Here is a 17,369-nt window from a genome sequence, read left to right as displayed (position 1 = left end):
TATTATACTTTCGTGTAATGTAACTAGATTAATGAGGTTAGATATTAAAATAATTTTAACATATTTCTTACCATTCAAGGCTTTTTCCGCACCCAATTTAGCTAGCCATCTGTCTTCTAAATATTTATTAACTTCCAACACGCTAACAGGCCTTTTCTCCGCCTTAGGATCTAACAGTCTCTTAAATAGTCTGCATCAATATATTCAAATATCTTAATATTTGATTATGTTTATTTGATTATTTGAAAGTCGCAACAAACATTTCAATAGACCATGGTTCAAAGAGAACTAATTTGAACGTTTGCCAATTCAAAAATATAATGTCACAAGAATCCATTAACTCATTTGTTCGCACAATTTAAAGAAACATTATCTAATATACATATGCATACATAAACATCGTCAAAATATAATAATTTGTAAATAATAAAAATTATCAACATTATATATTTGATACTCAGAAAAATAATAAGGCATGAACAATTTAGATTGATACCACGTGGTCATGCACACTAAATGTTAAGATATTTACCTCTGTGCCCGTGAGCTGATCAGCTGAAATAATTTCGGTTTCTTGGCGATGTTAAGCGTTGCATTGTGCCAGTTTAGATATCTTGTGTATCGTGGGTCGTCCAATGCTGCTTTCTGCCATGGTAGGCATCCGGTCAGGCAAACAAATAGGACAATGCCGAATTGCCAAACGTCATGAGATGTCAGGGCTCTGAAAATTGTTTGAAATTTAATAATCAATCGATATTGATTACCAAAACTGTCAATTAATTTTATTAATCATCGTTTAAGACAATTGACCTTTTTAATTGTCCAGAATTGGTGATGCATAGTGATCTCAAATAGATCTATAGGAAGACTCAAGTATAATGTAGTGTTGTTGGTGAAAATAACTAATTGGTAAATAAGTAATGGTAGTAAAATTAAATCGGTGTTGATAGAGAGTTGTGTTTTAAAATAGAATTAAAGTAAACTTTCATGCAACTCACAATCGTATATTTAAAATATATAGTTCTTAATTACTTGTAGGTTTCATCGGTCTTGATCTGTAGTACCTCGGGCGGTGAATAAGGAAGCCACTCATTGTGCCTTCGTACGATAGTGTTAACCCGTCTGGTTTCACCGAAGTCACAAAGCTTTATACGAGAAAAATCGCTTCGAAAAACTAATACATTGTCCAACTTGATGTCTCTATGAACAAGCTCGCGACTGTGAATATGATGGACAGCGGCTGCCAACTGTCTTGCAACTCGTTTTGCATGTAGCTCGCCCAAACCAGTCTCTGTTACGTTCGACGTTAGATCACCTGAAAATATACATCATTCACTATCACTTATCCATTCGAATAGAATTTCAAATTATACTTTTGTTATATTATTTAAATAGAATCGTGAATATTCAATTATTAACGCGATGAAATTAATTTTAAATTTGACGATGTGTATTTATTTGATTGAGTTAAATCAGATTTACTGACGAATACAGATTGAATGTGTATATAGTATAGAAAATTTGCGAGACAAGTTGTATGCAATCATTAAAGAAACATGGCAGACACGTAGAAGAACGTAAATCATTGATCTTACCCAGTGGTGCGTATTCCTGGCTGAAAACGTAGAAGCCAGCGGTCTCGAAAGCAACGTCGTATGTAGTTATGATGTTACGATGTGCTGCTAGATGTAACCCGTAATGGAATTCACGAAAAAAATCTGATAGGCCGGTGTACGCTTTTGGTAGAGCTTTCAAGACCATTTCAGTTTGCGTACTGCGATGCTCGGTCAAAAGAATTTTTCCGAACCATCCCTCACCGACGATTTGAAGTATATCAAATTCGTCAATTAAGTTAACCTGAGGTATGAAGAACTTTTGATTAATATCGTTAGCGTGGCTTTTATCCAAGTCGAGATGAAATCGGCCATCGTTGGCCGACAATGTGTTAGCAGCAGGTGCAGTCTGCATGATATTCGTCGATACAAGAAGAAGATCCCCTACCGAAACGATCTCTAAACGATCACTGTGCGTTGTACGCATGGATCACCATCCGTAGACTCTACTCGCACGAATCGTCTGTCTCTATTTTTAATTCGACGCATGCTAACGTCGGCACTAAACGAACACATCACGTTTTTGTGTCACAAAACGAGGGTTCGTACCATGGTAAAAATGTCTTAAGGTTTTTTTTTTTTATTTTATTCTTTTTGTATTTTTCCTATTCATTTATTTGAATAACTAAGAAGAAAATCGCTTAATGGAATAGTTGGCTTAGTTAGTTCAAAACAATTTTATACAACTATATTTTAAGGTTTGATCGATCGTTAAATAAAATTCGTAATAAATTAAACTTTCAATAATTAAGTCGTCTATATAATAAACATAATTAATGTCTTATATAATTGAGATTAATAATAAAATGTGAAAAATTCTATTCAACGTTTAACATTAGTACCAAACCGTGAGATCACGTGGCACGTGTTACGCAAGTAGTTTACAAATACAATTACGTATTCTCAGTTCAATGTCTTGAAAGTGAACATGATTAACATAAAACTGACACGATTCAAGAATCTGTCCCAACTATATCTACATTAAATCATTATGATATAGAGACTATCGCATGGCGTCATCTTTCCGAAATCGTCAAGTAGAAGTGTTATTAAGAAAGGAAACTGGTTTAATGCCAGGAATAAGGAAATTTCTCGTAATTTCGACAAATGTAAGTGAGTGTATTGTTAAATTTTGCTAGCTATTTCGGGATCTCAATAACTCGATTCGCTGGAAAATCCGTATGGTATAGTTAATTCTAAATGATGACTAAAGTGCCATGCCTTTTAATCTTTCAAATAAATGATTAATGAATTTTACCTTTTCCAGCTCGAATTCTCGTACCCTGTGAATCGATCCACCAATAGCCTTCTTCATTAAATTCATCCTGTTTAATAATTTAGGGTAATGCTTGTCAATATAAAATTGATGAACGTACGCACACTTTTATTATAAATATTAAATGCACTATAAACGTCGTCACATTTAATCATTTCCATATATTACAATTTTTATTTGAAATCCAACGATAATCGTACTTGCACTTATAGAAATGGTTCCGCCGTTGATGATTAAATGAACTTTATTGTCACGTAACCAACGTTCGCCAAACCAAACCAATGAAAAGCTATTAACGTCCTAGCTAATTTATCAGGACATATCAGTTACATTTCACGTTATATTCTCTTATACGTATAAATTAACACGTTATAATATGATTTATTGTAATTAATAAAAAAATCATGAAAAAAAAACAAAATGTACTATATATATATTTTAAACAAATTGTGTACGTTCTTTGTATCAATCGGTAAAAGCAAAAGAAAAAGAAAATAAAATAAAATGAAACAACTTTTAACGATCAGGGTGAACTTGTAAGTTCCACTAACTTCACAACGGGCCTCCCAGTGTTCGGTGCACTCTTTGGCTGTCTGCAGTATTTATAAAACACCGACCGGAAAGCAACTGGCGAGCTGATTTTGGCGCCGAGCCGGCTTACCCGTGCGCCGACGCCTTCATCTTTAACGCTTTTTCGTCGGCGTCTTTTCAAAAACGACTTCCTAAGCTGTAACGAATCATCGTGGAACGTTAACGTTAACGTTTATCTTACGAATAGTACACGTTGCCAAAAATGTCATTTGATTCATTGTTCGCATTGTATTTGGTTGTTGTAAAACACGGATAATTTAAAGCTCATTGTTTCGGAAAAAGAAAGAAAAGTAGTAGAAATTCAATCGAACTTATTTTCATTTCAGTTAATTCCACCTAGAAAGTGATTTATATTTTATTATTTCATGAAAAAGTATTGCATAAAAAAAAAGAAAGAGAGAGAGAGAGAGAGAGAGAGAAAGGGAAAGGGTTGACCGATAATTTCATTTCAAATGTGTTTATTATTCCGTTCCACTGTCTTATTACAAATAGAAACCGTCGTTGTGCTTCGTACGTGCCCAGATTTCGATGCATTTCAAGGAATCGATTAATTTATTATAAAAGGCATTACAAGAAAACACAGACAGAAAACAGATCGTAGTACAGTCGTGTTATTTAATGCGAGACGCATTAACATATTCCTTACGAACATACAAATAACCGCAGGTTGCAGGTGAACAATTCTTTCTCTTTGTTTTTTTTTTTTTTTTTTTTTCTTTTATGTCGGCTGCAATATTACGGTACGTCGCACATTCGATTCATACGAACCTCTCTCTTATTTGGTATTTTTTTTGTATTGTTTTTTCTCTTTTTTTCTTTTTTCTTCTTTTTTTTAATTTTCTTTAGATCTCGCGCGTATATCGTACATTTGAGCTCTATAAGGAACATGCTAATAAATATTACGGTAAAAGTGGAGGATTCATGCTCGATTACACACCAAGAATAGGAGTTGTAATGAGTAGAGAATGACTCTCGATTTTATTCTTCGAAGATCGTTCTGATTAATAAACGAACATGTGAATATAATTATATTATTGGCAATGATTCTGTCCCGTTAAGAAAATATTACATGCTGATGTGTAAAAGTATTGACTTTGGTATTTTATTGGTGATGACTCTAAAACGAGACACTTTTTTTTGTCCTTTGATATTTTTTCACATTGCACATGAAATTCGTATCATTGATATATAACTTTGGTAAGTACTTTAAATACAATAAGCACTTTGTATAATTATTTGTATCTGACATTCAATGAATTATCAGACAAATTTAATTAACTTCGATTAATTGAAACGATTCTTTTTTTTTTTTTTTTTTTTTTTTTTTTTTTCTAATAATCAGTCTCGACGGTTGTATAATTTTACAAAACATTTGAGATACATGCATTTGTTAAATGAAGATATATATTCATTTGTATAATATTCATACATCCACGAGACTAATTGATTATTTTTATCATCCTCTAAACATGATTATTAATTGAAAGTCATTACCAAAGTATTACGATTCAATACTTTTGCACGTTATAATATAATAGTATACCCCGGTTTTTTTTTTTTTTTGTCGAATGTGCTTTAAAAAACCGATGTATTGTGATACTCTCGCAGTTGTTAGCAGAAAAATTCGTGAATGTTCGATTGATGATTATTGATCGCGTTTAAGTTCAATCGAAATTTTCGAAACAAGCGTGTTTCATCTATTATTATTATTATTATTATTATTATTATTATTATTATTATTATTTCTTCTTCTTTTTATTCTTCTTATTATTATTCCTTTTTTTTTTCCTCCTCTATCATAGATTTATCTTTTCTCGCGATCGTCGATCGCATTTTGTGCTCTACAAAGTGACCGCGAGAAGTTGACTAGTTATATTCTACATATAATGTCGTATCATATATTTATATATACACAGCTACCGAATAACATATATAGTTTTATGATTTGTCCCTTAATTGTCGATTTCGTTTATGATACAAGTAATTTCTAAATCGTTGTACATCGTTACGTTTTTTTCTTTTTTCTTTTTTTTTTTTCTTCTTTTACCAGTGTCCCGTTCTATACGAAATTTAATTACATTCTTTCGAGATTTAACTTTTATTCCTTTTCTTCTTCCATCACCTTTCTTTCTTTCTTCCTTTTTTTTTTTTTTTTTTTTCATCGACTCTTTTACTACCAATTAAAGTTATATTACACATATATACACACGCACACGTATACATGTGCATATGTATATCCGTGCACGTGTATTATAAATAATTATATTTATATTTATATTTATATATATATATATTTATATACGTGTGTGACCATTTTCAAAAGTTATGATTTTCTCACGTGGTATCGTTCTTTTTTTTTATTTCATACCTGTACTTGATAAATATATCAATGGATGTATATATATATATATTATGGTCTATAAAAAATAAGGAGAGAAAAAAAGAGGATATTCTTCCAGTATACAATTGAAATAAAATCACAGGTTGATAGGATGATTAAGATCGTGTCAGAGTAAAATCACGAAATAAAATCATAACTTTTGATTTTAATCACATTATCCTCCCCCGACGATCTCATTTAAACCAGTCTAATTTAAATCGACCCTCTCACGTCGTATTTCATTGTTTCTAAGTTAACCTTTTTTTTCCTCCCATCCCCCCCGCCCCGCCCCCTGCACCCGCCCCTCTTTTTGTTCTTCTTCATTCTCCTCACGTTTCTTTTTTTTTTATTTCCTTTGTTCTTTAATAAGTCGAAAACGACTCGTTTTAGTATTTACAGAGATTAGATACAAAATTATAAACAGTTTTTAGTACAAAATAATTTTATACGACTATAACGATTAAGGTTTTCCTTTCCTTCCTTTTATTTTTTGTTTGTTTGTTTGTTTGTTCTCCCCTTTTCCTTTTTTTTTAAATAGCATTGTAAAAACGAACACGGGCACGATGTTTCCTTTCTTATATTCAACCTATATATTTCTCTTTTTTTCATTTTCTTAAACATTATCTTTCTTCTATTGGATCTTGATTTGTTGATTTTATTCTTTGGTCAACATGGTCAATAATATTCCACGTTTGAGAAGTTTTTTTTTCTTTTTTTTTTTTTTTTTTTAACATTGAAGCAAATAAAACAAATGTTTTAACTTTTGCCCATGTCCGTTGCAGAAGATACAACTCAGGTGAGCTCTTGTTTTTTTTCACAGTCTTCCCGATTCGTAATTTATTTCGTTTTTTTTTTTTTTTTTACTTAAACATTCCATTCAATTCCACTGTAGACCGGCAAATACGATGCTTTCTAAATGAAGCGTTTTTTTTGTTTTTTTTTTCTTTATATTTTGAAAAAGAAGGAATTCAATTCGGTTCAGCTTAAATTCAATAGTCGCGCTTATTTTCTTTTATTTTTTTTTTTTTTTTTTTTTTTACAAGTTTTCACTAACTTAGCACAAGAAGTGAACATATTTCTAGAGAGAAAGAAAAGATAAATTATAAATAATAATTTACACAACAGCAATGTATTTTAAAGAGAGCCGAAACAAGGGACCTTGAGTTTTTTTCTCTCTCTCTCTCTCTCTCTTTTTTTGTCTTTTTCTTTTTCTTTTTGTTATTTTGTTTTTTTTTTGCGTTTTAGATGAATAATTAATTACACACGTTAACACTTATTCACGTATGACTTTTCTCTCAGAGACACGTAGCGATATCTCACAAGTTTAGCTAACGACTTTTGACAGAGCTCTATTTCGCAACGAACTTAAAAATTATTATTCGATATAATTGGCGGAGAAGGCGCATATTATTTAGGTAGAATAGTCATCTCGATTGAATTTTATTCAGTTAAGAAAGGATTACATTTTCTTCTTGTTACTTCATTCAAAATAATCGAATATATGCGAGTAACAGGATTCATTTATATTATTCCCAATACTTCGCTGATACAAATTAAAAACTAACGAAATGTTTTACTTTTTTGTTTGTTTATTGTTTTACAAAATAATATTGTTAAGCTCGAAAAATGTAATCCTTTCATTTCTGACAATCTCATCGAGCTAGTTAGGTACAGGTAGATACGAAGAGATATACTGAATTATCACATGAGTAGACAAGTGAGTTACTCTTTAGCAGTAGGGGCAACGATATAGCCAAAGGCAGCATTATTTTTATATCAATGTATTCATTCGAGCGAAACTATTATTTCATAATATATTCTAATTGTTATTTCAAATCAAATTCGTCCGTGTCAATCCGTTAATTTATCTTTTAACATAAGAAATTTGTTTAATTTAACAGATCAAGTAAGAATTTTCGTTTAGAAATGGATTAAAGATTTACAAAAAGTATTACAAAAAAAAAGTTAATTTACAATCATTTTTGATTATTAATTTTTGGTAAAGACATATATAACAGACGGACACAAATTTGATTTAATTTTGCACATATACATATATATATATATATATACGAGAAAAATTCAATTTTAATCTCGCTCGAATTGAACATATTTTCGAAAAACGTATATGACTAATTTTCTGACTATCTACTTCCTTTTTTTTTAAATGGCATTAGATTAATTTATATAAATAGTATTTTTTAACGTTTTAACGGTAACATCGCCTATACGTTAAGATTACGCGTTACTATCACGTTTCACAATGTTGTTCATTTCTTTTTATTTTCTGCTTTTTTTCTTTTCTTTTCTTTTCTTGCATCACCAACAAAGCATTAAGAAGAAGAATGATACAGCATTATGAAAGATAACAGTGTATTTTTTTCATAGTAATCTAATAATATTTGTCATATACATATACAATGGAACTTAATTGATTGAATTGTTTCGTTGAACTCCTTCATTCCCATTATTATTTCATTTTCGTCAAAGTGATTATGCACGTTACGTATATTTATATATACACTTGTATATAATATAATCCGATTTTATTTTATTTTTTATTTTTATTTTATTTTATTTTTTTTTTTTGTTATCTATTGCTTTTCGATTTCTCATGCTTTCTCTCCTCTTACTTCATATTAAATTTTATTCTTTCGTTGAAACAAGCACGAAGGAACACAGCACGATATGTTGTAACATTTGCGAAAATGATATTTTTCGAAAAAGCTTCGTTCGTTTCGTTCGTTAATTCGTTCATTCGTTCGTTAACAATTTTTTAATCAGTTATTTGTAATTGACGTTTATACTCGTCATACAGAAATATTAATATTTTGTCTTATCTTTTCATTATATATGACACAATTTAGGTAGACACTTTTCAAAAAGATCATCACCATACAATTAAATTGGTTAAATAATAAATGGTAATTATTATTATTTCTGCTTAACAGAAAAAAACAAAAAACAAAAAACAAAAAACAAAAAATATTGTCATTTTATTATGACGAATATAAACGTCAATTCGTAATGAACTGATTAACAAGCTTTTCTCTTTTCTCTCAATAATTTTAGAAGATTGCCGAAAGAAATTGTGCGATTTTTCAAATGAAATATAATCATAGTTTATTATTATTATTAGTATTAGTATTATTATTATTATTATTATTATTATGTATATTAAAACGTAGTCCTATGCACGATATATTTATACTAGTATCATTGATCCCGCCTAGCATATAGAATTTCCTTCTTCTATTTTTTTTTTAAATAACGCATCTGTTGTGTCGTTATTATAATATTATTTCGATATATTGCCGTTAGTCGAACATATGCTAATTTCAATTGATGTATTTTATTTTATTTTACTTTTTCCTTCGATGATTCGTTTAAATTTATCAATAGCGATGTTCACTACAAGAACATATTAAAACTTTATCGAATTTCAATTCTTAGTATTTAATTTTAAAATTCTTTTTGTCCGACTATCAAGTGACACGAATGAACAAAATACGATAAAATGTGTTTTACACGTTAAAAATTAATTTCAATAATCGTATATGTTTTTGTTTAAATTAATATTTGAAAACATAATGATAAAGTATTATTCACGTCGCTTGGCATCGATTTTATTCTATAAAATTTGCTTATCATCATTATGTATATATATATATACATACAGACTTGTCGAAGAGGTTTATTTTTATTTTTTTTTAATTATTATTTTATATTATATCGAAGAGAAGTAGATCGTTACACTTATATTTATATTATTCACGCATCCTCCATCATACCGATCAAACATACGCACACATACTCACGCACGCACACACACACACACACACAACACACGTACATAATACACATCAGTTCGCGATCTTCGATTAATTAGCAACGATAGTCACAGCGTTTATATTGTTTTTTATAATATATTATATTACCATTATGGTCGATGTAATTTTTGTAATTAAATAGAGAAAAAGATAAGAAAGAAAGAAAGAAAGAAAGAAACAGACAAACAAATCAACCAACAAAAAAATAAACAAACAAACCAACCAACAAACAAACAATAGCTCTTAATCGTTACTTTAAAAATTAGTTTTAAAGTTACGAGAGCAATTGTGTTATCGAATAATCGATAGTATGATAAAAATCGATCAATGAAATAATTATTCGATGGCATAGGTACGCACTCGTCTATGCAGGAATGTTCACAGCGTTAATTAATAGCTAAATTACATTGTATTGTTCTTAAATGTTTACATTACGAAGAATCTCTCTTGATTAGTTTCCTCACGAAATTTCTATCATTAACTTTATCGTTTTATTTTATTTTATTTTTTATTTTTGTATTTTTAATATTATTATTATTTTTTATTTATTTATTTTCTGTGTTTTTTCTTTTTGTTTCATTTAATCTTAAGTTTATTACATCAGAGGCGTCTATCGTCGCCGTTCTATCGTTCAGTCGTATAAACGCAGTAGCCTTTTTCTTTTTTTGTTTAAACAGTTTAATAAGAACCACGGCGCACTCATTGGATTGTCGAAGTCACAGTCCAACGTCATATACTTGTCTCTTAGAAATATTCAAATGTAACGTATCTTCAGCTCATTTTCTCTTTTGGTTTTTTTTTTGTCTTCTCGAAAACCGAACGTAAAAGAACGAACCATTTTGACGATTCTAATAAAAAGAAACGTGAATTTTTTGAATTTCATTCTGATTAAGGAATGTTCGCGATTTTTACGTTCCTAACAATTCTTTCATAAAAAAAAAATAAATAAATAAAGTAATTTACCAATTCGATGACATTCATTTTCTTAGATACGTAATCGTCAAAAATATCATTCCCATCTAATTTACCATAAGATTACGCGAAGTTAAACTCCTAATTAATTGGAAGATATTATATTTATTTTATTCATCAGTGTGTAACGTTCGCGATTGATTTCAAGATATTCTTCATCGATAATGATTTCCCAAAAATGATTGAACATTGTCAAAGGTTCGATCACATAAATCTGTTCCGATGAACCGACACGTACGACGAATAAATAGAAGAAAATTCGATGAAATAATCATCGAATAATCATCGTTCGATTCTCGTAACATCGGAGAATCGTAATTGTTGAAAAAATAAATCATAACTCTCGTTGGTGTTATTGGTTCAATATCAAGATGTTGGCGCATATCCGAGATTCTTACGTTGCAAGAACAAAGAAATCTCGCGGAAGGTTGGACGTTCGTTTTCCTCGCGACGCCAACATTCTAACATCAGATCGTAAATATCTTTCGAAGAAGCAGTAGGTCTTGGAAGATAATCGAAATGATCGTTCGTTCCGTCGGTACCACAGCTTTCCGATGCTGAGCCATCTTCTTCGTTAGCACGATGAAATCTTCGAAGACTTTCGACAACTTCCTCGTTCGATAAATGTTCATAAGGTACACGTCTTCCTAGATTTAAGATCTCCCAAAGAGTCACTGCGAATGCCCACACATCGCTCTTGGTCGTATACTTGCCCTTTTTAACAAATTAATTTCAATTAGAGTGATCTTTATCCAACAACTACAAAAATATCTTTCCAACGTTAGTTATCATCTATCATTGGTTACTTACTAAAAATATAGATTCCCAAGCCATCCAACGAACAGGCAAGGGTACAGTTCCATCCACCTTATAATAGTCACAGGCATATAGTTCGTTGTCTGTACCGAAATCTGAGATCTTGATATGATAAGCCTTTCCAACTAAGCAATTCCTATGAACAAAAATATATTAATTAGACTATTATAACTCTTTAAATACTGACGAGATACAAATTAACTCCTGCTATATTTCCAAATTTATGATGGAAATCAAAATTATACTATGGAAGAATTTTTTTTATAATCTGGTATTTGTATATACAGATATATTATATTATATATATATACAAAATCAATTTCAAGCTCCATTGAAATCTATTTAGAGATAGTTAAGAGACGAACACAAGCAACGTACTCGTGCTGGACAAATGACCGAGCGAACGATAGCCGAGCATCCAACGGTTATTGAATGGAGGGAATCGATTAATTTCGGTAGAACAAAGCACCAATTTAGAGGCAGAACGTCCGGGTAATTAGCTGCGCTTTATCGATCATTGCGATTGGCTGGTTCGCTTCTGATAGTTGTCCACGACTCGTAGCTCGTGTTTGTCAACAATCGTAGTAGGTAGTTTCGTTAACATAGGAATGATAAGATTAATCCCCAAAAAAAAAACATATTATTAAGTCTTATTAAGTAGCCCCTTATCTTATTATTTCGTTGAGTAATGTTCACAGTGTCGAGTAATAAATCTCTTTAGTTATTATTTATACGCGTATACGTTATATACAGTATATAACAGCTGTTTTGTCAGTGCAGGGCTGTTATCTGACTACAAATGCTCGTATGATTGCATAATGAACAAGTGGTTCATGAGAACTGTGAGAGATGCTCTTCCGAAGTTCGGCAGAGAGGTACTCGGTACTTGCTATGTTATGTGATAGTTGTATTAGATAGATACCTGACTGTTGACTACTTGTAGAACATGGAGAAGCGAGAAGCAAACATTTATTTGGTATTCTGGAATGGGTATATCAGGAATACATGGAATTAGCATAACTCCACGTATCATTGATTTATTGAAATCAATCCTTTTTAAATACATTGTAATATTTGACTTTTTGTTTTTGGAACTAGAAATATATATTTTATATTTGATATGAATAATATAAATAACAAGTTATATAGATTTATCATTGACAAACATTCGTTTGATCTTATAAACCGAAGTAATTTAAATGTCACATTAAACGAGATATAGAGAAGAGAAAGGTTTGTAGTATACTGAAGGAAGGGTAGAAGGAAAGATGCAGAAACATCCTCTTCCTCAGGAGTGTTCACAAAGCCGTAATATCATCGTGAAAGCGTCCCCAGGAAGTGTCTCGTGGTATTCCATTAAGATTTACGAGGGGGTCGTTTGAGAGACACTGCTTCGCAGGAAACTAGGTTCCAGGCCGTTGTGAGAGAGCATCACGCGCTTCTATTGCATGTGTGTATGCATTACTACTACTTGCATACATTCATGGATTTCTAGCGTATACGTAGAGACCTTTATTGATGCGTAGCCGCGTGTATGCATCTAAACGTTCTATCGATTCGTCGAGATAGGCCACCGCATTTCAATAACAGGAACGTACGAGATAGGTACGTGAGGGTCTTCTACCTTGGCTGATCATCCGCGATCGTACACCAACGAATGCCAACGATCTACGCGAATACTCCTGGATTATTACGGAAGCTATTCATCTCTCGAGATATCTCACTTTAGTTTCACTCCTTTTTCCTTTTTCTCTTTCTCTTTTTTTTTTTTTTCTATCTTGATTCGTTATACCGAATAGAAAGATACCCACGCTTTGACCTACTGTACATCTCTGTGCGAAATATTATTTTTCAAAGCAATGCTTTCTTTACTTTGATTCGATAGTATATAATAAATGCAAATATGTATATATGTAAAAAAAGATTTGATTGCATTAATAATGCAATGATATCATTTTTCTTTTTTTTACGTCGTTCTATAAAATTGATTATTTTCTATTTTTGTTTTTCCTTGTTTTTGCAATTGTTCTTTTTTCCTTTTTAAAATGATGATACGCGCATTACTATTTTGATAAAAAGTACAACAATGCGATTGTTAAAGATATATTTAATTATCTTTCAAAAGAAAATACATGTTCTTGCGTTTATAACGTAAATACAGGAAACTCTCTGTTATCCGACCCTATTATCTAGCAAGCTTAACTAACCGGTATCTTTCACTACCGATATTCTCTGCTCTTCCAAAGCTATTGTTCATGATTCCCTTCTAACTACGTATAAACTTATCGATATCGATAGCTCTGTAATGCTTCAGATGAAAGTAATAATAACAGAGAATTGGAACAATGATGATGTTGATAAAGTTTTCGTTATTCATGCAAAGAAATTTGCGTATGTTTATACTGATTTGTAATTTGATTCACGTAAGATGATTTTTTTTTTTTTTTTTAGTATTATCATCTGTTATTTACATATGTATGTATGCATGTATGTACATAAAATATGAAAGGAAATAGAAAAGTAAAATGTTCGAATGGTTATTCATTAAAACTTATTTACCGTTGACGTGTAAATGAATATTTTGTTAACGTTGCGTAATGTTTCTGCTGTTAAACATAAAATCGTTCAATCGGGAGAGTCCTATAAAAGGAAACTAATTTTGTGTTACCATGGAGGGTAAACTTTCAAAACGTAGACACGTACTTCCATTTACTAGCAATACGGGAACAACCCTGAAATCTCACACCTCCATGTGTCAAGTAACGATGCCGCTAACGTAATGAGTTACAACTTCTCTTAAGCAAAATTTCACAACGTATAGGAAAATTAACCAAAGTAACCGCATTGTTTCATCTTAATCGTCATCGAGTTTTCAATTGCGCACGCGACATGAAAATATAATTTACGTGCCTGCATACATATATACATACGCGTTTCATGCTTTTATCCGTTCGGTAATTTCAAAATTATTATTTATTAGAAGATTATCCGGTAAAAGCATATATACCATACGTCGAGTTTATCAAAAGTAATACAATATTATCACGGAATTTTTAATGTGACATATAATATACATACATATTCGAAGTATAAAAATCTAAAATGTGAAAATGTTCGTAAAAACAAATGTTTACTTTTTTAATAACGTAAATTTCGTAACGAAGTTATGTGTGTGTGTGATTAATGTTTATCTCTAGTATTACGTAGATACTATAAACGAATGTTGTGTCCTAATGTAGAAAATGCAGTAACCGGGGGCTCCTTGATTAAAACACAATTTATTCTGTCGGATGAGTTAGCACACTCCCATCACGGTACATAATTAATATAATCAGGAGTATAATCACGGCGTATTCCCGATTCGTTGACATCGAATCAGGGCCAACGAATCGTTGATTTCCCAGGTGGCAGTAGCTCACCGTTTGTTTAGGAATTTATGAAAATGCACGCTCTTCGAAAACGATATAATTTAATTTTCTCGGTGACATGAAGTGATGTGACCGACACGGGCTTTTCACTTGTAAGTGGAAGAAGAAGAAGAAGAAGAAGAAGAAACGAAGGATGAAGAAGAAGAAGAACAGGAGGATGAGGAGGAGGAGGAGGAGGAGGAAAAGGAAGAAGAGAAATCAATGTCGGTAGACAGACCTTTCGTCTCGTTGCTTGGTTAGGAAAGCCCTGCGGAGAAGGAAAAGCCTTCGTTCGCTGTTGAAGACGAGTTTTCGGGATAAAACGCGACAGTTCGGTCTACATAATCCTCTGTTATCCCCACGAGAGAGAAAGAGAAAGAGAGGAAGAGATAGGAGAGATTGAGGTGAATGGTGGTGGGGGGGGGAAGTAGGAGGAGGAATAGGGGGAGTTGCCTACCAAGGGATTCATTCGCAGAAAGTTTCGTTGTACTCACCTAGTAGCCAAATCCCGATGCACGAAGTTGAGGTTCTCGAGATACCGCATGCCCGATGCGATTTGCGCTGCCATATAGATGAGACAGTTGAAACTGAAAGGAGTTAAGTACATAATGCTGTGAGATCGAACTAAATGGAAACTTGATTGGAGATGAGATTGATTATGGAATTCCTAGTACTTCCCCGATACAATGCTAAAGGAAATTTTTTAATTACCTAAGCGTCTTAACACCGATTGGCATGGAATGGGCATCCTCTGCAGTGATATGCGTCTTTAGGAATTGACAGAGGTCCCCGTGTTCCAAATATTCCATCACAACGCAATAGGGTTCCTCACGGCAACAAGCACCCAAAACCCTAGCGATATTGCGATCCTCAAGTGCCGCCAAAATCCTCACGTCTCTTTGGAAATCTAGCCTGTTGGATGAAAATATTAATCTTAGCAATTTCGACATATTTCAATCAAATTTTCAAATAGGTTGATATGTATATATATGTATGTATAAATAAATGTGATTTCGAGAAATGATCTCAATTTGTAACATATGTTGAAATAAAATATTTATGTATGCTAAAGAGTAATAAAGGGGCTACGCTTATTCGTATTAGTACGTGAAGTTAAATCAAAAAGGGACATTAATATTCAAAGAGAATAATTGACAGATGAAAGGTTACATTTCAGAGCGGTTTAATTTAATCAAATTCTTGTTAATAATTTATTACTTAGAGAAGTCTAGACTGTCTGAAAAGATTGAAGCAAATTGTGTTGACTTCTTCGTATATTGATGGATCGAACTGCCCTTAATTGATACACGGTGTCATACAACTTATATATATATATATATATATTTATATAATAAAGGTATTATATTAATGATATTAAATTGGAGGCGTTGAAAATTAAAAGATTTGATCAAAATGACGAGTGAAAAGGAGGTGATGCCTGACGCGTAAATTAAATGATAATATTCGTTCGAGAGTTATTTGTTAATTAAAATGAAACGCTCTGATATCGACGTTAATTATTAATTTTCAAGTACGACGAATAAGTAAATATTTTGGTGTGCATTTTCATGTTACTCTTCATGAAAATTTGAAGCTTTTGCAAGAGAATAGAGAAAGATAGATAGATAGATAGAGAGAGAGAGAGAGAGAGAGAGTAGTAATGCCATGGACTTTACCGACGGTGAATGTTGTTCAACCCAGGCTCGTTACTTCGGCTTTACTTACGATCGACTTGGTAATGGCACTCTCGCGTGATAGCTTAATGCGGCCGTTAACAAAACTACAAGGCTGCTATCGATTCGCTATAAAACCGAGAATCCTACCGAGAATGCAACCCCTCACTTCTCCTGTTACCTGCACTATTCGCGTTTTACTAAGAATTATGACTACGTTCCTATGAATTGTGTTCTACGATTGTTTCGCTCTTAGACGAAAAATTCTTTGTATCGTTAATGCAGTTGATTTATAAAACGAAACACGGTTCATAAAGAAAATAGTTCTATATACAATGTTGCATTAACATGAATCTCATTTATCTTTGATTCTATTTTATTGATTCGTTATAATATCAAACAGTAATTTACTTATTATTAAACTATGCAAACAAAATATATTCCATTTCCTAGTTCGATTTCAGTGAGTGATTTTGCTTTTCGACTTAACGACGATGTTCAATCTCCAAATTCTATAGTAGTTTCTCACATTTTATTAAGATAAACGACCTGGATTCTTGGCAGTTCTTTCTACAATCCGAATGTTTCCATCTCCTTAAAAGACGATAAGAAGAAAGAAAGAAAGAAAGAAAAGAAGAAAGAAAGAAAGAAAAAGAAGGTGAAGGAGTTTAGGTCTCTCGATGATAGAATATATATGGAAACGATCGATTAAAAAAAAAAAAAAAAAAACGTAACTGTATACGTGCATTGTATATGTATAAAATTATACTCTGGAGTCTGCATCAAGCGATAGGAAGCGTGACGCATAAAA

General features: G+C 31.8%; 2 protein-coding genes across 7 annotated transcripts in view; both read right to left on the bottom strand.

The window, feature by feature from the left end:
* Positions 1-17,369, bottom strand: part of LOC107067202 (uncharacterized) — a 166,464-nt gene that overhangs the window by 5,565 nt on the left and 143,530 nt on the right. The window contains exons 1-6 of one of the 4 annotated variants that reach the window (XR_001475833.2): positions 3,090-3,770; positions 2,872-2,938; positions 1,596-1,857; positions 1,033-1,315; positions 533-721; positions 72-190 (exon numbers count right to left, since the gene is read on the bottom strand). Coding sequence is in view for 2 of the 4 variants with exons in the window: in XM_089174641.1 (XP_089030767.1) it covers positions 72-190; positions 533-721; positions 1,033-1,315; positions 1,596-2,040 (1,036 nt within the window). In the remaining 2 variants the exon portion in view is untranslated. Of the gene's footprint in view, positions 1-71; positions 191-532; positions 722-1,032; positions 1,316-1,595; positions 6,447-17,369 lie in introns of those variants that run through there. The other 3 variants (XM_015322497.2, XR_016177311.1, XM_089174641.1) reach the window with 3 other exon arrangements.
* The window catches only part of LOC107067203 (discoidin domain-containing receptor 2), a 111,811-nt gene continuing 98,363 nt past the window's right edge, over positions 3,922-17,369 (bottom strand). For all 3 annotated transcript variants that reach the window (XM_089174638.1, XM_089174640.1, XM_089174639.1), the window contains 4 exons: positions 15,597-15,797; positions 15,380-15,472; positions 11,473-11,614; positions 3,922-11,376 (listed from right to left, as the gene is read on the bottom strand). In XM_089174638.1, the coding sequence (XP_089030764.1) occupies positions 11,029-11,376; positions 11,473-11,614; positions 15,380-15,472; positions 15,597-15,797 (784 nt within the window). In that variant the 3' untranslated portion in view covers positions 3,922-11,028. The remainder of the gene's footprint in view (positions 11,377-11,472; positions 11,615-15,379; positions 15,473-15,596; positions 15,798-17,369) is intronic.

Source organism: Polistes dominula, unplaced genomic scaffold (genome assembly GCF_049000335.1).
Source record: "Polistes dominula isolate Pdom_NZ unplaced genomic scaffold, Pdom_raw_medaka contig_16, whole genome shotgun sequence".
In the NCBI taxonomy this organism is placed as follows: domain Eukaryota; kingdom Metazoa; phylum Arthropoda; class Insecta; order Hymenoptera; family Vespidae; genus Polistes; species Polistes dominula.
The sequence above is the reverse complement of the archived record's forward strand: the minus strand, read 5'-3'. Positions and strand labels throughout refer to the sequence as shown.